This window comes from Armigeres subalbatus, chromosome 1, assembly GCF_024139115.2.
Source record: "Armigeres subalbatus isolate Guangzhou_Male chromosome 1, GZ_Asu_2, whole genome shotgun sequence".
NCBI lineage: Eukaryota > Metazoa > Arthropoda > Insecta > Diptera > Culicidae > Armigeres > Armigeres subalbatus.
In genome coordinates, this window is record NC_085139.1 from 160,676,172 (window position 1) to 160,703,302 (window position 27,131).

At 39.3% G+C, this 27,131-nt stretch overlaps 1 protein-coding gene across 6 annotated transcripts in view; it reads right to left on the bottom strand.

Moving 5' to 3' along the window:
* Positions 1-27,131, bottom strand: part of LOC134205427 (protein singed) — a 191,987-nt gene that overhangs the window by 37,603 nt on the left and 127,253 nt on the right. For all 6 annotated transcript variants that reach the window (XM_062680665.1, XM_062680667.1, XM_062680663.1 and 3 more), the window contains one exon: positions 13,348-13,667. In XM_062680665.1, coding sequence (XP_062536649.1) covers positions 13,348-13,549 — 202 coding nt within the window. In that variant the 5' untranslated portion in view covers positions 13,550-13,667. The remainder of the gene's footprint in view (positions 1-13,347; positions 13,668-27,131) is intronic.

Genomic DNA, 27,131 nt, shown 5'->3' on the forward strand with positions numbered 1-27,131 from the left:
ACTTATCGTTTCTCTTTTGAAACGAACGTTGTTCGTTTCACACTATAGCACAATCATCCACAAAGCTAATAATATGCTAGGCTTTATCAAGCGTTTTTGCTTCAACTTTCAGGATCCCTACACAATCAAAACACTATATATTTCATATGTACGATCTATACTGGAATATTGTAGCATTGTATGGTCGCCTTATACAACCACACATGAAGAAAGAATAGAGTCAGTACAAAAACAATTTCTATTATACGCTCTTCGTAAATTAGGTTGGACGTCATTTCCTCTTCCATCTTATGAAGCACGTTGCATGCTTATAAATATACAAACTTTGAAAGAGCGTCGAGAATGTGCAACGGTTTCATTTGTTAACGATATAGTTTCTCAACGTGTTGATTCAACTGAAATTTTATCGAAATTTAACTTTTACATACCTTCTCGGCTACTTCGACATAGAACATTATTTTTAACCAATCACTGCCGAACAAATTACGCCAAATTTGGGCCTCTCAACCGAATGATGGCCGTTTACAATCAACACTGCGAAACTATTGACTTAACAATGTCTCGGCATAACATTAGACAGTATTTCCAAAGAACAAACATTACAAATTCAGCAATATAAATTCAAAATCAAAATTATACATCACTTCAAGGATGTTATCGATCATTTAGGAATCTGCCTTCGATCATTTAGTAGTTTTTCAATAACTCATTCCAGAGGCTAAATTTCAAAATGTGTTGTATGGTGGACTTCTAGTGCGAAGGTTTATCTACAACTCTGCCTAACAGTTCATTGTTTGAATTTCACTAATAACGGAGCTATAGCGCTAGTAGCAGTAACTTAGACTAAATGATTGCATATTTTGTTATCATTTAGTATAAGTATAGCAACTAGCACCGTAACTCCTTTAGCAGTGGAATTCGAACATCGACCTGTTCAGAAGAGTTGTAGAAAAATCTTCGCACTAAAAGTCCACCATACAACACATTTTGAAATTTAGCCTCTGGAATGAGTTATTGACAAACTACTAAATGATCGAACGCAGATTACTAAATGATCGATAACATCCTTGCATCACTTTACTAAAAAAAAACCTATTATTTAATTATACTATAGCATTACAAAAACAAACATGTATATGTATATGTACTAGTCTACGTTGGTTGACGAAATACAATAAATTCGATAAATAAATTCGAAAATTCCGAACAATTTCGCGGTATTTCAGAATTTATAAATCAATTTCTCCAGAGCTTCAAAAGGAAATACTTCGGAAGTTCCATTAAATAATCTTCGGAAATTCAATTCAAGGGAAATTCTTAGGAATTTCAATTAAATATTCCCAGGAATAACCAGCGGATTTTTTTTTTTTAATTTCTATTAGGAATGCAACAGTTATTAATTGGAAGCTTTTCTATACCGGTCCGACAATCAAACTCAATCTCCGAATTGTCAATCTTACACCTTTGCTCGCAACTCGTGAGTTGCAAGTTGCAAGGCTAAACTGCAGAACCCGCATATACACAGTTATGGGGCAAAGCCACTCCACAATTATTTTATTTCATGTTACAATCAGCAGAAGTGACATTGGGCCAAAAGATCGAACTTTTCCGGTTCTCTATCGTTCCATCGGCAATTGTTCATCGTACATGCCGAATGCTATACTACAAATGTAATGTGTTGTTATTTGCATAATTATAAGTCAGCCATCAATAGTTAGCGCATCGAGGGCCACCACTGGATGTGTCTGAAACTATATTATTATAAACAAGAGTTCATAATATTTGATCTAGAACTTTAACAGTAGAGTTTTTTTGTCTATTGATGATGATGACACCGCGCTTGTCGCAGGCTCGGTTAAATCTGTTTAAAATCAATAGCCGCAAAATAATGCGTTAGGCGTCAGTTGCTTGTTGCAGTTAAGTATTCACGATTGAAAGGCGTTAATTGATCCTCAACAGCATATGTCTGGCAAATTGAACCTCAGTGATCAGTTACTACACGACCGTTCAAAGGAAATTGAATTCATTTATTTTCATTTAATCGCACCATCTGGGTGGTAGCTTTGGCGAGCGAATAAGAGGACCTCGTTGGGTGCTGACTGGTTGAAGTGCCTGTCGGACCTCACGACTGAGTATTTTTTTACGGTCGTTCGCGTCTTCACGATGAGTGAGAGCTACTAGAAACTCGTGTCTCTTGCCTAGGAGTGTTTCAACGCCTTTGTAACTATGCGATACCATCATGAAATCATAATTTCACCACGCCGAACAACGGGAGCTGTACTTTTTTCAACGACCTAATCAAGCAAAAGACAGTGTTTCTACTTGGAAGTGAACATAACGAGGACTGCGGAAACGATCCAGAGTCTCGAAGATAGAGCAGATAGAGACCTAACTGCTGTTGTCATCGTTGCTTAGCATGAGCGAATTTATTAAAAGCGTTCAAGAAAAGAAACAAATTGATCGAGTGCTAGATAAGAGCACGATTTATTTCATGTTGTTGCTCCAGAAACAACTGGAAGAGAAGCGTTTTGGTTAAATAGAAAAAGTGCAATCGCTTATCTTCCCGTCTTGGACAAATAGATTGAAGGATATACACAACAGAAATAGCATAATCACAGAAAATTTGTATCATCGTAATTGGTCGTTTGTCGTTTTTCCATAGAAATGCACGTCATTTCTTAGAGGTGGCACAGTTAGCAACACTCAATGCTACAAATATGAACTAATGAACTATCATTTAACAGAGATCAATTGTGTCAGGTTTTCCTAGACGTGGCCGAATGAGAGCGGCTCACTATCATTTTTTTCTGGCAATTATTGAAAAAGTATTAGGACCTGATTGTCAGGGTACCTCGATGGTTGGGTTTAGAACTATTTCACTTTTCCATCTCAAGTCGGGTCGTGCTATTTTACGGGTTTAAGTTACTGTTGTTTTAAATATTGGCCGAAAATTTATATGACGGAACGCATCCAGCGTAAATTTGCTTTAAAGTAAGCGCTTTATTGGAAAAAGCCTGATTAATCCATCCTTGGCGTTGGATCTTTTCTCGTACATAAGCTAAAATAAATTGAGTAAAATTTTCATAACGTGTTTTTTTAAATCGTATTTTGGTCATAACATTTGATCCCATAGTCTGATCTGGCCTGTTTTTATTAGAAAATAATAGGACAGGATTCTCCGTCGAATGAAATTTGTTGCGAGCCAATCGGTTAAGGATTACATCCATTACCAGCGAATGGCAGATTTTAATTCTGTTCTGCCTAAGAACCTTGCAGAAACTGTATAAAGTTGGTATCTTGGCTAAATGCGAGAAAGGCAGTACCACTCCTAGGTGGTTTAATTAGGGTTTTGTTCATAGGTTCGTTTCGTTGGGTGTTGGAGTTTGGATCATTTGACCCCATCATGGGAGGCACGACGATCGAGCCGGTTACAACGCCTCCAAAACCCCTCCAAGCAGCAGCTAAATAGCTGTGTTTACTCAGTGTTGTGCGACAACGACGTTGGCAATCAGCCTGTCTGGTAAAAAATCGCAAGAAGCAGCAGTCGTAGCTGTTCGTCAATTTTCATCAAGAACGACTCGCCGAACCTGCGTTCGAGGCTCCGCCAATTGATTTCCAGCAGCCTAAACTGCACATTCCGGCATTGCAAAAAAAATTGTTAAGGTAGATGCCTCAAGCGGCAGCGGACTAAGCGGGTCGCGGTGCACAATATCAATCGTCACGATAAGACGAAACTGTATTGCTCGCGACCAGTTTGAGGACAAGCCTACCAGAATTAAAATTAAAATTTACTCGCGTTTTCAAGGACACACCACTAACTATCAGCGTCATCCGGCAACAGCTGAGGAAGTCGAAGAGCAGCACCATGCCATCCAAGAGGAGCTTTCCAAGGCCTGTGAAGAACACGTACCAACAACGGCTCGTCAAGGAAACAACCCTAACCCTAACTATTGATATACTCACCAAAGATCTGATTTGTCTGTAAGTCACTCGCAGGCAATACCAACATACTGGGCGGTTTTCGTTTAAGACACGTTGCAATCGCATGACCAACATCATCATGGCTAGAATGTTGTCAGAAATAGTGATTTCTGCAATAGAAACTTCCATTCGAATCTTAGTTTTAGATTTTCCCGATTTACTCAACTTAACTTGTAATTTTTGCATGAAGAAGTATCATATAAACCCTTCGAAAACTATAACGAACATATCTGCTGAAAGAATAGATAAAATGCATCCAGCTGTTTTCGAGTTTTGCGAATACCATTTCATTACCAGACCATTTAATTATATATATACAGATTAAGTAAAAGTAAAGAGGACTGTATTCCTTTATAATAGGAATGCGTGCATTTATCTTTTTAGAGCTAAAATGTTCTTTTTTGTTCAAAATATTTTGAACCGAAATCTTGATGTGCCCGAAAGGTGATAAACAGGTGTGAGATTTAGTCAGTACACCTATAGAATGATTTACAACAACCGTGTACCTACTTGATTTTTTTTGTGGTTTGCAGAATAGAACATCAAAAACTGAGCTGGCGTAATTCTTTGGCGAGCAAAGTAGGGTAAAATGCCCAATAGTGGAATTTCATAGCAAAATGTTTACATTGTGCTGTAATAATGCAAAAATGGCTGGAGGGTCTACTATTGGTTGGGAGTCCACTACTGGGCACTTTACCCTTTACTCCTATTTTTATTACCCCCAGCCCCAGCAAACATGTTTTTCGCTGAGATATCTGTCAAAATTTCTGAAAATCAGCAAATAATTTGCTAAAACCCAGCTAACTAACCTAATTTTTGACGGAATATCAGTTTTTATTTGCTGGGCACACGGCTGTGCGGATTTTGCCGAGACTGCAAAAATAAAAACTGAGTGTTTGGAGTCAACTCATTGCTTCATTGAAGCAGAAGGTCTTAATCGACTCAAATCAAATCGCGTAAACAAAACCTGGGTATATTCAGAAACTCGTAAAAATTTTCGATGGCCTGGGAACAAAATGCACCATATTATGTCGAAAATATGGGAAGACGAGGAAATGCCTGCTAGCTGGTTGGACGGCCTCATTTGCCCTCTTTTTAAGACAGACAGACACAGGCTGGAGTGCGCCAATTACCGAGGAATAACCCTCCTTAATTAGGCGTACAAAATTATGTTCCGTTTTCTGTTCAACAGATTGAGATCGCTTGAACAGTCCCGCGTCGGCGAATACCAAGCAGGTTTTCGTGAGGGCCGATCAACGACGGATCAAATGTTTACCCTGAGACATATTCTTGATAAATTCCGGGAGTACAACTTGCAGACACATCATCTTCAGTGAGACGAAATGAATTATGGTAAATTATGCTTGAACATGATTTTCCGGCGAAACTGATACGGCTGATTCGTATAACGTTGGACGGATCGAAATCAAGTGTGGTGGTAGTAAAATGGTACTGGATGGTGAAAAATTTGAAGTGTTAGAAGAATTTGTGTATCTTGGAACATTAGTGACGTGCAATAATGATGTTACCCGCGAGGTAAAAAGGCGTATTGCAGCTGCAAATATGGCTTATTACGGACTTCGTAACCAGCTTAAGTCCCGTAGTTTGCAAACGAAAACAAAACTCGCGCTGTATACTACTCTGATTCTTCCGGTGGCTTTATACGGCCATGAAACATGAACGTTAAAGGAGACTGATCGGAGAGCTTTTGGAGTGTTTGAGCGTAAGGTGCTGCCGACAATATTCGGCGGTAAACAGGAGAACGGTATCTGGCGGAGTCGCATGAACCATGAATTGTACCAGGTGTATAAAGGGCTGGATATTATTAAGCTTATACAACACGGCAGACTACGGTGGGCTGGTCACGTTGTTCGTATGCCGGAAGAACGTCAAGCGAAGATAATATTTAGTAGAGAACTCGGAAGAGGCGCAGGCTTCGTGGAGGGCCGCGTACACGATGGCTTTTTGGAGTTGAAAAGGACCTGAGGACGCTTAATGTTCAGGACGTCTGGAAGCGATCGGCCTAGGATCGAGTCCAGTCCAGTGGAGAAGGATACTCCATTCGGCGTAGGTTCATCGAAGAGCTGTAGCCCATCAAGTATCAAGTAAGTATATAAGTTCATCACGTTATTGTTGAAACCAAGATGAATACACAGCTAGGTGTTTCAATCTGTCCAATTAATGGGCGAGAAGAAGGCGTGGGTGAAAAGCTCATTTTCGGTGCAAAACATAAACAAACCGGCTGGCTCTCCCATACTAAAATCCAAGATGGCTGAATCAGTGGCGTAGTCAGAAAATTGGTCTGGGGGGGGTTTTCTGAACATTATTTTTTTTAGAAAAAAAATCCTTCTAAAAATGTTGTCTCTGGGGGGGGGGTTTATGTCCAAAACCACCCCCGTGGCTACGCCACTGGGCTGAATCGTGAATTTGGCAGATTGGAACACCTAGTGGTGTATTCATCTTGGTTGAAACATAGACAATTCAGTATGTAAATGAAGTGAGGTTCATCGATGTATTGGAGCTCCGGTTCGTGATTGCGAGAAAGCTATCAAACTGGTATTTAAACAATCGAAAATGATAGCAAAGAATGTATAGAGAAAGCAAAGAATGTGAAGATTTGTGACATATTTATCCAGTAGTAAATTTGGCATAAACTTTATATAATTTACAATGTTCTGAAAACTCAGATGTGTATATGTAGGGGAACGGTTCGGCACTTCATCCCATAGCTCCTATTTCCATTCCATCAAAAACAAAGCAATGAAAAGGAATTTGGTTTGTTTCTTATTTTTGTGATTTTTTTTTCAGCAGTGAGCACGTGTGTTAACAAAAAAAAGCGACGAGATTGGTGCTGTATTTATTTGTTTTGCGATGAGATGAATATATGTTCAGTGAGATGGAAAATGTAACAGTTCCCCTATATTATGTGGAAGATTATGATTAGAAAAATTCCGAACTCATAGCCACGACCCTACTGAGATTTATTGACCTGCTCTAAGATGATTCAAAGCGTGACAGTATGGTTCTCACATGATCATCTGGGCGGAATCCTGTCTGCTGCCATCGGAGAATTGTCAACCTTACCTATATCCGAATTAGGATAAGTTGTCAAAACTTGAAGAAGTTGTTCTAAGTGGTCGAGCCAACGTTTCAGCTGATCTATTGGATCAGTAAGGGACTGCCATGTCGCGCCTTTCCCTGGCATCCAAGGATTTGTCCTTGCTCCAATCAGGCATCGCGAAATATTGAAGAGGAGGCGAGTATCGCCGGTTGTTGCGGCTTTCCTCCCATTGTCGACCGGGGAGTCCACCCGCGCCTGCTTCCCTCATCTGCCGCTGGCAGAGATTGAATTACTACTTCTCTATAGCCGCTTTTAGTTGGCAGAACTAGTATTTGGCTATCCTGTTAATGGATAAGCTGAAAATGGAGACGGTGCCTTCTTGAGTCCGTTATAAACGCGGCGCGGACACAGTGTTTGACTATCATCTTCTAATTGGCGAGGTTCGATGACGCAATTCTCGGATTCAGCGGCGAGAGAAGACGCTAGGGCAACGAACCATCATCGAATAATCATCGATCGACTATAAGATCCAGCTGTGAAGAGATCATTCGTTGAAGAACGTGGAACTCGAGTAGTGGATGTTCTGGAAGGTGGTAGCTTAGAAAAGCAGCGGGCGTCGAAGAATGCTTTTACTGACTGGGGTTTAATCACCGTGGAAACTTATTTGTTGTTTTAATTGGCTTTTTTCGATGACAATTAAATCAAAACTGAAATTTAGCGTTACGCGTTTCGGCTTACTACGCTTCAGCCATCATCAGACGCTACTAGCTGGCAACCTCCTAGCTGTTCAGTCAGACAAACATAACTGAGTTGAGTTATGTTTGTCTGACTGAACAGCTAGGAGGTTGCCAGCTACACGGGTAAAAATCCGTTCCCAGAAATGAGAAAATAATTCATGATTCCATGAATCCACCGTGTTTTCATGCTATGAAAATACACCATGAATATAAATCATGATTTCATGATATATTTTCGCGTAACGCAATTAATGCGTTACAACTTGGTTGTTTAGATCGACAGAATAAAAAAAAGTTCAACAGGGGATTTGAACTCGAGTACACTGAGCGATAGTCCGGCGTGCTACCTCTCAGCCGTTCTTACTTCTTGGGAATGGAGTGTTCGAAGTATAACCGGTTATGCATACTGTCGACTGATGAGGATTGCCTAGTACCATGAATAATGTTCCTGAAATCATGAATTATAATCATGGTTTCATGAACTGACCTGATTCATGATTTCATGATTTTTTATTCATGCCTGTGGGTAAGCATTTGTTTCCGTGTAGTAACGTCTGATGATGGCTGAAGCGTAGTAAGCCGAAACGCGTAACGCTAAATTGCTGTTTTGATTTAATTGTCACCGAAAAAAGCCAATTAAAACAACAAAGAAGAATGCTTTTATCGAAACCGGCGTGAACAACTTGAGCTGCGCACTCAGCGAAAAGAATTGATTTCAGATGTAACCTGACGGAATATTGAGGAGCCTTGAGAAACAAAGGATAAGAGACTGAAAGAATCAGAGGAGTAAAGGAAAAATATTGTCAATGGTATGTATCTAAGTGGGAGTTAGGCGCTGCTGCAGAAAGGACAGGCGGGCGTTGGTGGACATCCTGGTTGATAAAGAAAAGATGGCTGCAAGACCAAAAGTGGCCACTTCACCCGGGGAACCAACATTCCAGGGCGCCCGGAATGTGACCAGATGGAGCAAATACCCTCAGAACAAACTCCTATTGGCTTGTTTTGCAAAATCATAAAGTTTGATACGTTGGAAGCCAGGATTCAATATTGATCAAAAAGTGGTCACTTCCCCTAGCGAACTAGCATTCCAGGGAGTCTCGGAATGTGACCAGATGGACCAAATACCCTCAGAACACATTCCGCCTCAGAACACATATTTTGCAAAATCATGAAGTTTGACATGTCGCAAGCCAGGTTTCGGATTTAATCGAAAAGTGGCCACTTCGCCCTGGGAACCAGCACAGGATGTTCCAGAATATGATCAGATGAGCCAAATACCCTCAGAACATATGCATGCATGAGCATGATGACCGTGCATTTCGTAGTTGCTGCTCCGTGATCGACCAGAACAATCGCAATTGCACAGGGAACCAATGGATGGAAGCATGTGATTTGCTCTCCAACCTCAATGTGCACAGTCCGAGAACTCTAGTATTTTGGATGGTCGATAACGACGCCGGCCACGTCCTTACGGTCATTGGGGATGGGAAGGAATTGATGATGCAGTCACTAGCCCACTGCAAGCCGAGAACACCTCAAAATTCGCCACGAGTTCCTGCGAAATTTTATTGGAATCGGGGGGTTAGGTTTTATGGCAGAGGTTAGTCTTGATTAAAGGGTTGCCAATGTGATAGTAATGAAAGGGTGGTGTATATTCTAATTGGATGCTGAAACGAGTTTTTTTTGCTCATTTCTAACAGTAACCTGCTAGAACTTGTCAAGTGTTCTAGGTATAGGATAGAAGATGGAAACGGTATGAAAGCCCATTTCCAGTTCTAGCGATTGCTAGAACATGAGAAATATATAAAAAGATACCAAGTGAAGGAATGGAACGGGCCTGGGATTGAACCCATGACCTCCTGCGTATGAGGCAGAAGCGGTAGCCATATGACAACCAAACCCGTCAGATGAGAAAAATACCATCAGAACATATTTATATGAACTTGTTTTGCTAAATCATAAAGTTTGACTCGTCGAAAGATCGGCAGCAACGGCAGCAGGACCAGGTGGTTGAGTGTAAACGAGAACAGCTCCTCAAATTTTGCAGTAGATGGACGATCGGAGGATTCCAATATCTTGATAGTCTGATATGATACAAGGTTGAATAATTTCAAACTTCCATTTACTTCCACTATAATCTTATTATAGTGGATTATAGTGGAAGTAAATGGAAGTTTGAAATTTTTTAACCTTGTAACATTTTCCCCTAAGACGCTCAATATTAATTATTTCACTGATATGATAGGTAGTTGATTCAAAAGTATAAGATTACTAATGTCGTTCATGTTCGTGTGACTAACATCTAGGTTACTTCGACCTGGCAGCCATAGTATGTCAAACCGATGTTGATGAATTCAAACATGCACTACAACGTGATGCATAAATTCTGGCCAATTGAAGCTTGTTGAAGCATAATTTAGCAAAATAATTCAAATGACTACAGCGCACTATCGTTCTAGTACTTATGCTTCTACTGGTATGATCGACATGGAAGTCAGAAAAGCTGGGGATACCTTCGCGAGTTTTCGAAATATTTGGAGACCCAATCGAATTGATCCACGTACCAAAACTCCAATCTACTACTCTATTGAGAAAAGTGTTGTGTATAGGCAAAGATAACGCAAATGATGCCTGAAATTTATAATTCTTACAGCTGGATATCGTGAGCCGAGCAACATAAAAGCCATCGAATAGCGATAACAATAGATGCTGAAAACATGGATGGTAATGGGTCGGCCACATATTGCAAGGGAGCTTAAACGGAATCTGTAAGCACGAGTCCCCTTAATATTCGTGACCTGGTAGGATATATAATATTTATTCCGATAGAGATATACGTCCGTATTTTCATTTCAAATACTCTTGGTAACAAATTTTTGGCCTATAAATGATATAATGTATCGAATCAAAATAAAAACAGCAAAATGGTGATAATGATAAAACTTATAAAAAGTTTTAAAGATATAGATTTATTATTTTTCATTTTTCACGAAACTGAAAACTTTTGGGGTTTTTCAAAACGCGTGTTTTGCTATAAGAATATCGTCTGTATCTTCTTCCATTGTCGGGTTACTTGAAAAGACATTATTTTAGTAAATTTGGTAGAACTTGAGATAAAATAATAACATTTCTCCAATTTTTTGACATAATAAGGAATATGAATTGCTCTTTCAAATGCCGTGTGAACATATTTTTTTAGTCTACCCTAACCAGAGATATCAAACCCATGAAAAAAAAAATTTATTTGATAGAAAAACGATTATAACTTTTGATCGGGAAAAGATATCAAAAGTTGCATTTTTTTAGCTCTAAAAGTCACATGAAGACGACTTTTTCGAGAAATCTGAAACAAAAAAAGTAGATCAAAAATACTGTTTATTTGAGGTACACCCTAATCCAATTAGGTAAAATTGCTCTAAATCAGCCAACTTAAGAGCTACAGAAAAAGCTTTTTTAGCTAAATTTATTGGAATAAGCTGCGCTACAGCTTTGTAGAAGATAACATGTCAGTATTCCGAGAAAATAAAAAAATATTTTTTAATTTTATTTTCATATGATGGGCCACCCTATTTTTCAACAGCTTATTCTTAAAAATATAGTTTTGGCGTAAAATGCACCTTTCCGCGTAAAACTGTATCCTGGACCAAAGTGCGATGTGAGGCATGGATGCATTTCATCTTTATTGATACTACATAAAATAAACTTAATATTTGTATCGGCCTACATATTTTTAATTTATTGATTGAGCGTACTTTTCGATATTTCGAGTACTGATAAACCAAAGGGGACTAATGAGACGTCGAATGAATCAAGGGTGCAGCAATTCTGGTAAGGCATCTACGAATTTATTAACACATCATATGTTTTGTTATTAAGTATTTGTAAAATGTGCCAGATATACAAGCAGCTGAGAACTGGCACTGCAACGGGATGCAATATTTTAATACAAAGTCATCAACAAAAAATGTTCCTTTCACTTCGATTAACGAAGCTAACGGTTCCATCGTTCCTGCAAAGACAGCTCTCAACTGATGCTTTTTCCCCTGGGAATGCCGTTCGTGTTGGGCTGAAATTTTATTTTTATTTACCTGTACAACCGATTCGACCGCTAGTTGGCCTCCGTATCACAAAAAGACTGTAATTATTGCTGGATATCTTCCTTTTTTCGGCTCACAATGCTTGCCCCGTGGCGCATTATCTGTTTTGCTACTATCCTCTGCCCCATCGTTCCAAGACTAATGCAAGAAGAAAACTAGTCAATAGAGATCGTAATCTGTTGTACATTTTTTTTATCGAAGGCTATGTAGTGCGCGTTTATCTCAATCGCTTGACGATCTTCTAATAAACCGACTAAGATGTTGACTAAAGAAGTTTCTCATGGTCTTTTCAAAAGAATATTGAAGTACTGGTTCCCAATATATGTTATTATTGATACAGCATTTTTTTTGTAAATAGTAAATATTACTAGAAGTGCTTCAAGGAGACTGATAATAGTTCTTTGCATCTCTCGTTCACTAAATGTACGTAAAAGCTGTATTAAGTTCACTCCAATAGAAATCTTTGTTTAGAAAACGTTTTTTTTTTGAAAAATCGCATTTATCCTAAAATTGCGTAAAGAATGATCGTAAAGAATGAAAATGCGTAAAAAGTGATCCCAGTATAAACTGCCGGTACTTTCATATCAGTCCCATATTGGTTTTTCGCATACTTAGATAATAGCCGATGAAGTCTCAAAACGCATTTTCCATGCAAAACTTTAAAAAAATCTAATAAATTCAAACATTCTGCGATCTGGTTGAAATTTTGCAGAGTCATTCCTCATTCAATGAGTTGATGCAAAACGATTCAAATCAATGGAAAAATAATTGAATTTTGAGTAATCCACTTATGTAAATTCTTAATGGGACTGGTATGCGGGTATATTCAATATGGGACAAGGTTGGTTTGTTATTTTTTCACATTTCTCCAGAACAAAGTCTCATTTTTTATCATGTTATGTAAAAGTATGATAAAGTTAAATGCTATTCACGGTGTTACCTCAAAAGTGACGAAAACCGAAATGGGACTGATATGCGAGTAGCGGCAGTAAAGCCATCCATTAAACGAACAAGTTAAAAGCCAATATTGATGATATGGCTCTTCATGATAATTTGGATGGTTCATAAGTTGGAAGTCACTGCACAAGCTGATAAATCCCCGTCAGAGAAGGGTTTGCAATCTAGCGTTGGCGCATAAACATTTAATTTAGATGCTGCGTAGCACTAGCATTATATCAGTTTCGCTTTAAATTGGTTAACTATACGAGGAAGGTTTAGCGGAGCAAGACAAACTAATAAAAAATATGTAATACGAAGCATCACTGCTTCACAAGGTTTTTTTTTGCAGAGCTTGCGAAACTGGCTTCGAGCTATAAGTTAACAGAACGAAGCAGTTGCGACCAATCGAACTTGCGATCAACGAACTTGTGGAATTAGCACCATTCGATATCTCTGCAGCACTTCACACATTTTTGTTTTGCCGCAAATCGAATGGTCATCGTCGTTAGGTATTAGATACTACCCTACTTACTTTCTCCAGTGTTGGATGGTTCCAGCGTCCACAGTTGCTTCTTCTTTAGACTAGCTCCATTGGCATTCAGTTTATAGCCGAAGGTTTCGGCTGTCATGTACTTGTACTGACCATTGATTAAACCGATGGTCCACCAGCCTTTCTGCTGGTTCTGTGATAGAATATCACCATTCGTGTTGATTTCGTAGCCTGAGCCATTCATATTTGTGAGGCTGCTGTTGGGCTCCGCTCTGTCGGGTGAAGTTGGCAGTGCCGTGGGTTCGCTCCTGTGTAGTTGTGTACTTTGTTGGGCCCTCGATGTTCCAGAAATTTGCTCTTAGCTGCAAAAAAACACAAGCATAGAAAGAGAAAATGGATTATTACAACATTTCTCTGCATGTTTTTTGCTGCTTATGTGGAGCATGTGATAGGATTGGAAAGCAATGCGAACAAGACTGGGGGAGAGAAGCAAAAACTCGTCGGCCTTGCCAAGTGCAAGTGAAGATCGCAAGGGTGTGTAAAGTATAATGGTACTTATTATGATAATTTACGTGGAAATTAATAATTTTTTTTCCAATGCTCGACAGTGTTAACGTAAATACTAAATACGGAAGGCAGTTAGGGCTGCATAGTCTCCGGCTACGAGACTTATTTTGCGATTAGGTTTCCTTTTGAAGCATAGCTATGAAATGTGTTTACGGATCTGAAACTATGATACTCTTTTTGCCTTTCTCGTATACTAAGTATACGGTAAAGGCTATATGATCGCTCCAAAAACAAACTTTTTATAGAAGGCCCGGAGACCCATAGTGTTATATACCAATCGACTCAGTTCGACGAATTGAGGTGATGTCTGTGTGTGTGTGTGTGTGTGTGTGTGTGTGTATGTGTGTGTGTGTGTGTGTGTGTGTGTGCGCAAAACTACTAAAAAAAATGTCACTCATTTTTCGGGCACTTACCCTTAACCGATTTGCTCGCAACAAGTTGCATTCGACGCAGGATCCTGTCCCATTGTTTCCTATTTGAAATTGGCCAGATCGGACTATGGGATCAAAAGTTATGGCCAAAATACAAATTCATACGGAAAAATCGCGTAAAAAATGTCACTCATTTTTCGGGCACTTACCCTTAACCGATTTGCTCGCAACAAGTTGCATTCGACGCAGGATCCTGTCCCATTGTTTCCTATTTGAAATTGGCCAGATCGGACTATGGGATCAAAAGTTATGGCCAAAATACAAATTCATACGAAAAAATCGCGTAAAAAATGTCACTCATTTTTCGGGCACTTACCCTCAACCGATTTGCTCGCAACAAGTTGCATTCGACGCAGGATCCTGTCCCATTGTTTCCTATTTGAAATTGGCCAGATCGAACTATGGAATCGAAAGTTATGACCAAAATACAAATACATACGAAAAAATCGCGTAAAAAATGTCACTCATTTTTCGGGTACTTATCCTCAACCGATTTGCTCGCAACAAGTTGCATTCGACGCAGAATCCTGTCCTATTGTTTCCTATTTCAAATTGGCCAGATCGAACTATGGGATCGAAAGTTATGACCAAAATACAAATTCATACGGAAAAATCGCGTAAAAAATGTCACTCATTTTTTGGGCACTTATCCACAACCGATTTGCTCGCAACATGTTGCATTCGACGCAGAATCCTGTCCCATTGTTTCCTATTTGAATTTGGCCAGATCGGACTATGGGATCGAAAGTTATGGCCAAAATACAAATTCATACGAAAAAATCGCGTAAAAAATGTCACTCATTTTTCGGGCACTTACCCTCAACCGATTTGCTCGCAACAAGTTGCATTCGACGCAGAATCCTGTCCCATTGTTTCCTATTTGAAATTGGTCAGATCGAACTATGGGATCGAAAGTTATGACCAAAATACAAATACATACGAAAAAATCGCGTAAAAAATGTCACTCATTTTTCGGGTACTTATCCTCAACCGATTTGCTCGCAACAAGTTGCATTCGACGCAGAATTCTGTCCCATTGTTTCCTATTTGAAATTGGCCAGATCGGACTATGGGATCAGAAGTTATGGCCAAAATACAAATTCATACGAAAAAATCGCGTAAAAAATGTCACTCATTTTTCGGGCACTTACCCTCAACCAATTTGCTCGCAGCAAGTTGCATTCGACGCAGAATCCTGTCCCATTGTTTCCTATTTGAAATTGGCCAGATCAGACTATGGGATCAGAAGTTATGGCCAAAATACAAATTCATACGAAAAAATCGCGTAGAAAATGTCACTCATTTTTCGGGCACTTACCCTCAACTGATTTGCTCGCAACAAGTTGCATTCGACGCAGAACCCTGTCCCATTGTTTCCTATTTGAAATTGGCTAGATCGGACTATGGGTTCAGAAGTTATGGCCAAAATACAAATTCATACGAAAAAATCGCGTAAAAATGTCACTCATTTTTCGGGCACTTATCCTTAACCGATTTGCTCGCAACAAGTTGCATTCGACGCAGAATCCTGTCCCATTGTTTCCTATTTGAAATTGGCCAGATCGGACTATGGGATCGAGAGTTATGGCCAAAATACAAATTCATACGATAAAATCGCGTAAAAAATGTCACTCATTTTTCGGGCACTTACCCTCAACCGATTTGCTCGCAACAAGTTGCATTCGACGCAGGATCCTGTCCCATTGTTTCCTATTTGAAATTGGCCAGATCGAACTATGGGATCGAAAGTTATGACCAAAATACAAATACATACGAAAAAATCGCGTAAAAAATGTCACTCATTTTTCGGGTACTTATCCTCAACCGATTTGCTCGCAACAAGTTGCATTCGACGCAGAATCCTGTCCTATTGTTTCCTATTTCAAATTGGCCAGATCGAACTATGGGATCGAAAGTTATGACCAAAATACAAATTCATACGGAAAAATCGCGTAAAAAATGTCACTCATTTTTTGGGCACTTATCCACAACCGATTTGCTCGCAACATGTTGCATTCGACGCAGAATCCTGTTCTATTGTTTCCTATTTGAATTTGGCCAGATCGGACTATGGGATCGAAAGTTATGGCCAAAATACAAATTCATACGAAAAAATCGCGTAAAAAATGTCACTCATTTTTCGGGCACTTACCCTCAACCGATTTGCTCGCAACAAGTTGCATTCGACGCAGAATCCTGTCCCATTGTTTCCTATTTGAAATTGGTCAGATCGAACTATGGGATCGAAAGTTATGACCAAAATACAAATTCATACGAAAAAATCGCGTAAAAAATGTCACTCATTTTTCGGGTACTTATCCTAAACCGATTTGCTCGCAACAAGTTGCATTCGACGCAGAATTCTGTCCCATTGTTTCCTATTTGAAATTGGCCAGATCGGACTATGGGATCAGAAGTTATGGCCAAAATACAAATTCATACGAAAAAATCGCGTAAAAAATGTCACTCATTTTTCGGGCACTTACCCTCAACCAATTTGCTCGCAACAAATTGCATTCGACGCAGAATCCTGTCCCATTATTTCCTATTTGAAATTGGCCAGATCGGACTATGGGATCAGAAGTTATGGCCAAAATACAAATTCATACGAAAAAATCGCGTAAAAAATGTCACTCATTTTTCGGGCACTTACCCTCAACCGATTTGCTCGCAACAAGTTGCATTCGACGCAGAATCCTGTCCCATTGTTTCCTATTTGAAATTGGCCAGATCGAACTATGGGATCGAAAGTTATGACCAAAATACAAATTCATACGAAAAAATCGCGTAAAAAATGTCACTCATTTTTCGGGCACTTACCCTCAACCGATTTGCTCGCAACAAGTTGCATTCGACGCAGAATCCTGTCCCATTATTTCCTATTTGAAATTGGCCAGATCGGACTATGGGATCAGAAGTTATGGCCAAAATACAAATTCATACGAAAAAATCGCGTAAAAAATGTCACTCATTTTTCGGGCACTTACCCTCAACCGATTTGCTCGCAACAAGTTGCATTCGACGCAGAATCCTGTCCCATTGTTTCCTATTTGAAATTGGCCAGATCGAACTATGGGATCGAAAGTTATGACCAAAATACAAATTCATACGAAAAAATCGCGTAAAAATGTCACTCATTTTTCGGGCACTTACCCTCAACTAATTTGTTTCGCTACAAGTTGCATTCGACGCAGAATCCTGTCCCATTATTTCCTATTTGAAATTGGCCAGATCGGACTATGGGATCAGAAGTTATGGCCAAAATACAAATTCATACGAAAAAATCGCGTAAAAATGTCACTCATTTTTCGGGCACTTACCCTCAACCGATTTGCTCGCAACAAGTTGCATTCGACGCAGAATCCTGTCCCATTGTTTCCTATTTGAAATTGGCCAGATCGGACTATGGGATCAGAAGTTATGGCCAAAATACAAATTCATACGAAGGAATCGCGTAGAGAATGGAACTCATTTTTCGGGCACTGACCGCCAACCAATTTGCTCGCAACAAGTTGCATTCGACGCAGAATCCTGTCCCATTATTTCCTATTTGAAATTGGCCAGATCGGACTATGGGATCAGAAGTTATGGCCAAAATACAAATTCATACGAAAAAATCGCGTAAAAAATGTCACTCATTTTTCGGGCACTTACCCTCAACCGATTTGCTCGCAACATGTTGCATTCGACGCAGAATCCTGTCCCATTGTTTTCTATTTGAAATTGGCCAGATCGGACTATGGGATCGAAAGTTATGACCAAAATACAAATTCATACGAAAAAATCGCGTAAAAAATGTCACTCATTTTTCGGGCACTTATCCACAACCGATTTGCTCGCAACATGTTGCATTCGACGCAGAATCCTGTCCCATTGTTTCCTATTTGAATTTGGCCAGATCGGACTATGGGATCGAAAGTTATGGCCAAAATACAAATACGTACGAAAAAATCGCGTGAAAAATGTCACTCATTTTTCGGGTACTTATCCTCAACCGATTTGCTCGCAACAAGTTGCATTCGACGCAGAATCCTGTCCCATTGTTTCCTATTTGAAATTGGCCAGATCGGACTATGGGATCAGAAGTTATGGCCAAAATACAAATTCATACGAAAAAATCGCGTAAAAAATGTCACTCATTTTTCGGGCACTTACCCTCAACCGATTTGCTCGCAACAAGTTGCATTCGACGCAGAACCCTGTCCCATTGTTTCCTATTTGAAATTGGCCAGATCGGACTATGGGATCGAAAGTTATGACCAAAATACAAATTCATACGAAAAAATCGCGTAAAAAATGTCACTCATTTTTCGGGCACTTATCCTCAACCGATTTGCTCGCAACAAGTTGCATTCGACGCAGAATCCTGTCCCATTGTTTCCTATTTGAATTTGGTCAGATCGGACTATGGGATCAGAAGTTATGGCCAAAATACAAATTCATACGAAAAAATCGCGTAAAAAATGTCACTCATTTTTCGGGCACTTACCCTCAACCAATTTGCTCGCAACAAGTTGCATTCGACGCAGAACCCTGTCCCATTGTTTCCTATTTGAAATTGGCCAGATCGGACTATGGGATCGAAAGTTATGACCAAAATACAAATTCATACGAAAAAATCGCGTAAAAAATGTCACTCATGTCGGGCACTGCATTCGACGCAGAATCCTGTCCCATTGTTGCCTTTCTCGTATACTAAGTATACGGTAAAGGCTATATGATCGCTCCAAAAACAAACTTTTTATAGAAGGCCCGGAGACCCATAGTGTTATATACCAATCGACTCAGTTCGACGAATCGAGGTGATGTCTCTGTGTGTGTGTGTGTGTGTGTGTGTGTGTGTGTGTGTGTATGTGTGTGTGTGTGTGCGCAAAACTACTCAACAAAATGTCACTCATTTTTCGGGCACTTATCCTCAACCGATTTGCTCGCAACAAGTTGCATTCGACGCAGAATCCTGTCCCATTGTTTCCTATTTGAAATTGGCCAGATCGGACTATGGGATCAAAAGTTATGGCAAAAATACAAAATCATATGAAAAAATCGCATAAAAAATGTCACTCATTTTTCGGGCCTTTATCCTCAACCGATTTGCTCGCAACAAGTTGCATTCGACGCAGAATCCTGTCCCATTGTTTCCTATTTGAAATTGGTCAGATCGGACTATGGGATCAAAAGTTATGGCCAAAACACAAAATCATACGAAAAAATCGTGTAAAAAATGTCACTCATTTTTCGGGCACTTATCCTCAACCGATTTGCTCGCAACAAGTTGCATTCGACGCAGAATCCTGTCCCATTGTTTCCTATTTGAAATTGGCCAGATCGGACTATGGGATCAAAAGTTAAGGCCAAAATACAAATTCATACAAAAAAATCGCGTAAAAAATGTCACTCATTTTCGGACACTTATCCTCAACCGATTTGCTCGCAACAAGTTGCATTCGACGCAGAATCCTGTCCCATTGTTTCCTATTTGAATTTGGCCAGATCGGACTATGGGATCGAGAGTTATGGCCAAAATACAAATTCATACAAAAATATTGCGTAAGAAATGTCACTCATTTTTCAGGCACTTATTCTCAACCGATTTGCTCGCAACAAATTGCATTCGACGTAAAATCCTTTCCCATTGTTTCCTATTGAAAATTGGACAGGTCGGACTATGGGATCTGAAGTTATGACCAAAATACCTTTTTTCATAAAAATCACAAAAAATGTCACCTATTTTTCGGCCACCTAACCTTAATCGATTCACACGCAACAAGTTGCATTCGACGCAGAATCCTGTCCCATTGTTTCCTATTGAAAATTGGCTAGATCGGACTATATAGTGGTGCTCAGCACTTTGGGCGTTTTTTCCATTAATTTACTTCTCACACCATAAAAATGAGCTTAACCCATACAAATTAGCACTTGGTCGAAAGCTTTCAAATATATCTATCTGCTGAGGGTAATAAAACGGATGTTGGTGTTAAATTCACTCCGTACGAAACGATCAAAGCAAAACAAAAGTGCGGACCGCGGGCCCAGGGTAATTTTACTTTGATCAAGTCATAACGGAATGATTTTACCACCAATATTCGTTTTAATATCCTCTGCTGATAGATATATTTGAAAGCTTTCGTCCAAGTACTAACTTGTAAGATGAAAGCTCATTTTTATTGTGTGATAAGTAAATTAAGGCAAAAAACACACAAAATGCTGAGCACCACTGGACTATGGGATCGGAAGTTATGGCCGAAACACCATTTTAGCCTTTTTATACGAAAAGGCTGTATGTTCGCTCCAAAAACCAAACTTTTACAGAAGGCCTGGAGACCCATAGTGTTATATACTATAGATAGTGGAATATATAGATGAGCGAAGATAAATCCTCTGTCTCCAAACGAACTGTCAAACGTGTCTCCAAACGAGCATGACGTCACGATTTCAATGGAAATGTTAAGGGCTGTGACGTCATATGCGCGTGTGCACGGTCAAAAAATTTGATTCTGCCATGCTTTCGCTCATCTACAGATTCAACTATCTATATTATAAACCAATCGATTCAGCTCGACGAACTGAGATGATGTCTCTGTCTCTCCCACTTCAGACGGGAGTTTGGCAGAAAGACGGTCATGAGATTTATATCATAACAAATATTGCCCTCCGCTCGCGTGACGGGAATGACATTTTCGTTTTCTTTTTGTGTAGTCGGAGCTTCAGTTCAACTAACATCCAAAAGTGATATCCTTAAAATATATGACTGGGTGAAATAAAACAGGGTTATGTACGTCAAAAAGATTGGAAAAGGAAACAAAAATGTCGAAATTCTTATTAGCATATTGTAGATCAAGCTGAAAACCGAACCGAGGTCCCGCGAAATCGCATTTTCTCGCATTTCCGGATGTTGCAACTGCAACTGCAACTGCAACTGCGAGTAGTGCGCAACTGTGCCATAGTCGGGCACCACTCGCGATGCAGTTGCGACATCCGGAAATGGGACAAAATATGATTTTCGGTTTTCAACTGGATCTACAATATCTTTGCCATAAATAATCTGATTTTCATAGAACGGACAAAGAAATTTGTCTTTTTTACTCCTAGCCACTAGCTCATCTTTTTTCAAGCACACACATTTACGAAGGTCGAGAAAGGCACCATCACCGCTAGGTGGATTAATCTGGGTTTTTGCTTTTCATAGACTTCTTGTTTTCAATATTCTTGCATATAAAAACTACATTTTTGCCTTTCTCGTATACTAAGTATACGTAAAGGCTATATGATCGCTCCAAAAACAAACTTTTTATAGAAGGCCCGGAGACCCATAGTGTTATATACCGATCGACTCAGCTCGACGAATTGAGGTGATGTCTGTGTGTATGTGTGTGTGTGTGTGTGTGTGTGTGTGTGTGTGTGTGTGTGCGTCTGTGCGCACCCACCCAAAAAAAATGTCACTCATTTTTCAGGTACTTATCCTTAACCGATTTACTCGCAACAAGTTGCATTCGACGCAGGACATTCTGCCATTGTTTCCTATTGAAAATTGGTCAGATCGGACTATGGGCTCGGAAGTTATGGCCAAAATACCATTTTTTTTACAGAAAAAAATGTCACTCATTTTTCAGGTACTTATCCTTAACCGATTTGCTCGCAACAAGTTGCATTCGACGCAGGATACTCTGCCATTGTTTCCTATTGAAAATTGGTCAGATCGGACTATGGGCTCGGAAGTTAAGGCCAAAATACCACATTTTTATAGAAAAATTGAGTAGAAAAATGTCACTCATTTTTCAGGCACTTATCCTTAACCGATTTACTCGCAACAAGTTGCATTCGACGCAGAATACTCTCCCATTGTTTCCTATTGAAAATTTGCCAGATCGGACTATGGGCTCAAGAGTAATGGCCAAAATACTATTTTTATAATGCACGAGAAAGGCACCATCACCGCTAGGTGGATTAATCAGGGTTTTTTAATATACGCTTCAGAATGTGGGAACTCGGCATTATAATGATAGAGTAATAATAAGAAGTTAATTTGCATCTCATCATACTTGAATAAATCAATTGTAAGAAGCCTCAGCAAAAAAGGGATAAGAAAACTATCCATTTCCGATGATTCAATTCTCGCTCAATTGTCATTTATATCTGGTGTCCATAGGGCGTGCCTCCACAATACCTTCATCTAATTGATAATTCTTTCTAATAGCACCCGAAGGATGTCGGCGGTATGTAATGTGCTTGGAATACGTAATGCCAATATACCGTTTTCGCGGTGTTTTATATCTAACATTCGACGATCCACATCGACGTAAACAGTGATGTGGAAAAGGAGCTTAAATTATTTATACAAATAACTACAAATAACACTGTGTTTCACTCATCCGTTTATACATCGATGGTGAAAAAACTAAACCCACGCATAAAGGATATTAGATAAGATAGATAATTTAGTACGTAAACAATTAGAAGAAAAAATCACGCATAAAAAATCTTTCTTTAAATATTTGCTTATATGCATTGGTGTAGAAAGGGGTGGGCTAGAAGGGCAAGCCACCCTGATGAATTGTTAGCTACCCCCCAGCAATTAAAAAAGTTAAATGCAAATAACAGTGGTTCCGTTGTCGAAGATGATAATGGGTCAAATGGGGATAAGAATGGAACACTGTTTGAACGACTTAGATTTCTTGTAAAATAGATTGAAAGTGTATGTGAGGGCAAGAAGACTAAAATATAAGAGACCTTTTTGAACGTTTTTACTCTACAATCTCTAGGCTGCCGGCAAGAGCGATGAACCATTCTCATCCCCTTGACCTATTGTCAATCCCGATAGCGGTTTTAAAAATATAAGATAATTAAGTGATGAAACTAATTGAAGGCCACATAAAATAGATTAGAATTGTTGAAATAAGTCCATTGTCGTAATTACACCCGATTCTGTTTTTACACGGATTTTTTTTACACGGCCGTGTAAAAAAAATCCCATACATAATTTTTGCAAAGTTGCTCCATTTTCCATGATTCGTCGAGAAATCATAAAACTTTTTTTACACGGATTTTCAAATTTTGAACTGAAAACTTTTTTCACACGGAACGCATCTCCCGTGTAAAAAAAGAATCGGGTGTATATCTGTTGATCCAAACTTATGCATCCCTGCATACGACGTTGCAAACACGGCATAGTTATCGCCTTATGGTGCGGCAAACGACTAACGTCGGGTGGAACTGAATCGTTGGATATCCGATTTAAAAGAATCAACTTATACTCAACAATGGGTCAATAAAACCATTACCCGAAACGCATTTTTATCGAGATCGAAATGACAGCAATTAGCAAACATTCTAATGGTGGTCACCCTTGAGGAAACACTAATTAGAATTGATTCACTTTTGGCTCGATTTTATTGTGAGCTTCAAACCCCTTTTTACGTAAACTACATCTGAGGGGGAAGCTCGGATACAAGGCATAATTAAAAAAAGGGTAAAATTAATATTTCAAAAATGGTTATCCTCACGAAACTATGTCAGATTTTTAATGTTAATAACGCTTTTTAAGATTTATGTTTCGACTCGGAACTCTCCACCAATTTCCCAGTTTTATTGAAACTTTTTATTATCAATGTTAAACAATTGAAAATTATAAATTTATTCCAACCGCGTAAAAAGTTCAGAATCAACCAATCCCGTTTATGCATCTTCAACACGGACATCCGATTGATGTAAATTACGGGCTTTTGGTCCACCGTTCCGGTTTCTCTATGCTTAAAAAGACGCGCTCACGTGTCGTTTTTGGTCGAGTTTTTAAGGTGACACGGAAAGGACGAACAATCATCAAATCGTCATCATTTTCATCATGGAATGCTTAATTTATTTTCTACAACAAATAAGATTTTGAAAAAGTATCACCGTCGCGTGCTTACTCCCAATCTACATGCTGAAACATTTAGGGGAAACTGGGGTAATATGCACCCCCGGGGCAAAACGACCTTTTGACGTTTTTGAGGACATTTTCAGCAATTTATAATAATTTATAATAATAACAATAATTGAAATTGAAGTTGGAGGGCCATGCCGGCCGATCACTGTACATGTATAAAATGATTGTAGAACAAAAAATGATTTAAATAAAGAAGAATTTTACTACTACTACTTCAGCAATTTTTCGAGCATATTTGCTACAACGCATGTAGTTCGGATCTCGAACTACCAGTCCAGCAGTAAACATTCCTGAAAATATGTCTGAAACACCGCCAAAAATGCCAAAAGGTCGTTTTGCCCCGGGGGTGCGTTTTACCCCAGTTTACCCTACAGTTACATCAAACAACTGAAAACCGAAATATGCCACTCCAAAGTTACGAGGTGAAAATGCTAGAAAGAGACAAAAGATAGGAAAAATAATACGGTGTGTAGTGCCTCCCCGAGTCACCTTAAGGTCACTCCTGACAGAATCCAAATTTAGAAGTGCTCGCGTTTTCGGGGGCACACCACTCGATTCGGAAGCAACGCACAACTTTCATTTTTATTATTTCAAGCATGCTGCGACGCAGCAAAGCTAAATCAACAAAATGATAGTTGTGCGCCGCCTCTGAATCGAGTGGTGCGCCCCCGAAAACGCGAGCACTTTGGAACTTGGATTCCGTCAGGAGTGACCTTAAGGAGAGCCGTCGATGGCCACCGCACCGGTGGCGGACCCGGCGATAACGGCCGCCGCAGCGATGGTGAAGCAGCGGTCGGACCGGCAGCATCACTCAAGTGACAACAGCTGCGACAGCGACTTAACTGAAAATTTTTGCTTAGAAGGCGTCCGAGTGGTCTGGAAGCAGCTATTAACCCTCTAGTGCCCAAGACCGCCTTTAAATAGACAGGGTATTTTGATTTTTTTTTATTTTCAATTGATTAGTTTTCGAACAGTTTTTGAGTTTGATCAATAATATAAACTTCAATGTATGTTTAAATGTGGTTTAAAGCCAGTTTTCAAAGTTCTACACATTTATAAAAAAATATTGAAAATTGAGTAATATTTTGTTCCTTCGTGTTTTCGCTCGTATTCCTTTAAAGAGTGAAATATTTGTAGTTTAGTATTTTTCTATCACTAAACTCATTCAATAGAAGGTTATAGAATGCTACACTCTAAATTATTTATCCAACTCGTTACACGGAAAATAAACACACTGAAAATTTAAAAATTGTAATAAAAAGATTAATAGATTCAAGAAATTATTTGATTGGATAAAAAACTTGAAAAACAAAATTTTCAAAAATCAAAGTTTGATATAATATTGCCATAATCGCGAAATAAAAAATTTTAATGCCAAAACCGTGTTTAGATCGATTTTAGAAAGCAAAATAGTGTTTTTGAGCGAAATAAAAATTTAGGTTGTAGAGGGTTAAAACAGATTTGTCTAGCAAGATTCAAACTATTGATTAGATCTTGATAGTGATTGGAGACATCATTGAAAATAAATTGGTTCTTTTGAAGACCAGCATTATAATCGGAAGAAAGTTAAGCTGAGAGGATGTTCCCAACGTGTAACCGCTTCGTCTTCTTCTTCTCATTGGCATTACATCCCCCACAGGGACATTGCCGCCCCACTGCTTAGTGTTCATTCAGCACTTCCACAGTTATTAACTGCGAGGTTTCTAAGCCAAATTTCAATTTTTGCATTCGTATATCATGAGGCTAACACGATGATACTTTTATGCCCAGGGAAGTCGAGACAATTTACAAATCGAAAACTGCCTAGACCGGCACCGGGAATCGAACCCAGCCACCCTCAGCATGGTCTTGCTCTTTAACCGCGCATCTTACCGGGCAATCTCTGTCTGTGCCAGTGTCCGCCATCTGCAATGATCACGAGAGGAATTTGCTGATAGACAAAACTATGGAGGCAGCCAGGGGGAAGAAACACTTCGAAGATTTGTTGAACGGTGAAAACGAAGGTGTTTTAAGGAGCAAGATGGGAACAGTTGCATCAATCGATCCACCACATTATAAAAAATGTGAGGAAAAAGACAGGCTGGTTTTCTAGTGGCAGGTTGGATGGAATCAGGGAACAGTCTAGAGTGTGTCAATTACAGAGCAATCACCCTTCCGAAGCTGCTGTATCAAGTGTACAAAGAAGAAAATATTGTGAATCCTATGAAATACGGCAGACTTTAGTGGGCTGGTCATTTAGTGCAAATTAACTTATTTTATTGTTTCAGTCGATAAATCGACTTAATTACTTAAAACAGAAACGAAAAAACAGAAAAGTGCTGCAGTGTGAATCAGCCTGAACAATGAAATTGATGCTCTTCCAAAATGTAGCTAATATCAGTCCAAAATTAGATTTCAGTTCTGTTTTGATTTGTTTGATTTTGGTTTTTACTGAAGAAGCGACAAAACAGATGGGGGTTTCAGGAAGTTGACCTGAAATAAGTCAATGAATCGAAAATGGTGACGTTAGTGTTATTGGCCAATACAAAATGATGCCGCGAGAGGACAATTCAGCATTTTATGTTCCATAATGCAAAAATGTTGGAGGCACCCGAATCTCGTATTGAATCAAATGGTGTACCGAATCATCCACGACTTTCATGATGTCCCCAGCCGCGGAATCAACCCAATCATGTCCTCCGCGTATTTGTCTTTCATTTGCGTCTCAAATCCAGGCATATGAGATGTTGTTGGATCTCCAAATTATCCTGGAGTTTGAATCAAATGGTTTACCAAATCAACCACGATTTTCATGATGTCCCTAGCCGCGACATCAACCTCATCATGTCCTCCGAGTATTTGTCTTTTATTTGCGTCTCAAATCCAGGCATATGAGATGTTGTTGGATCTCCAAATTATCCTGGAGT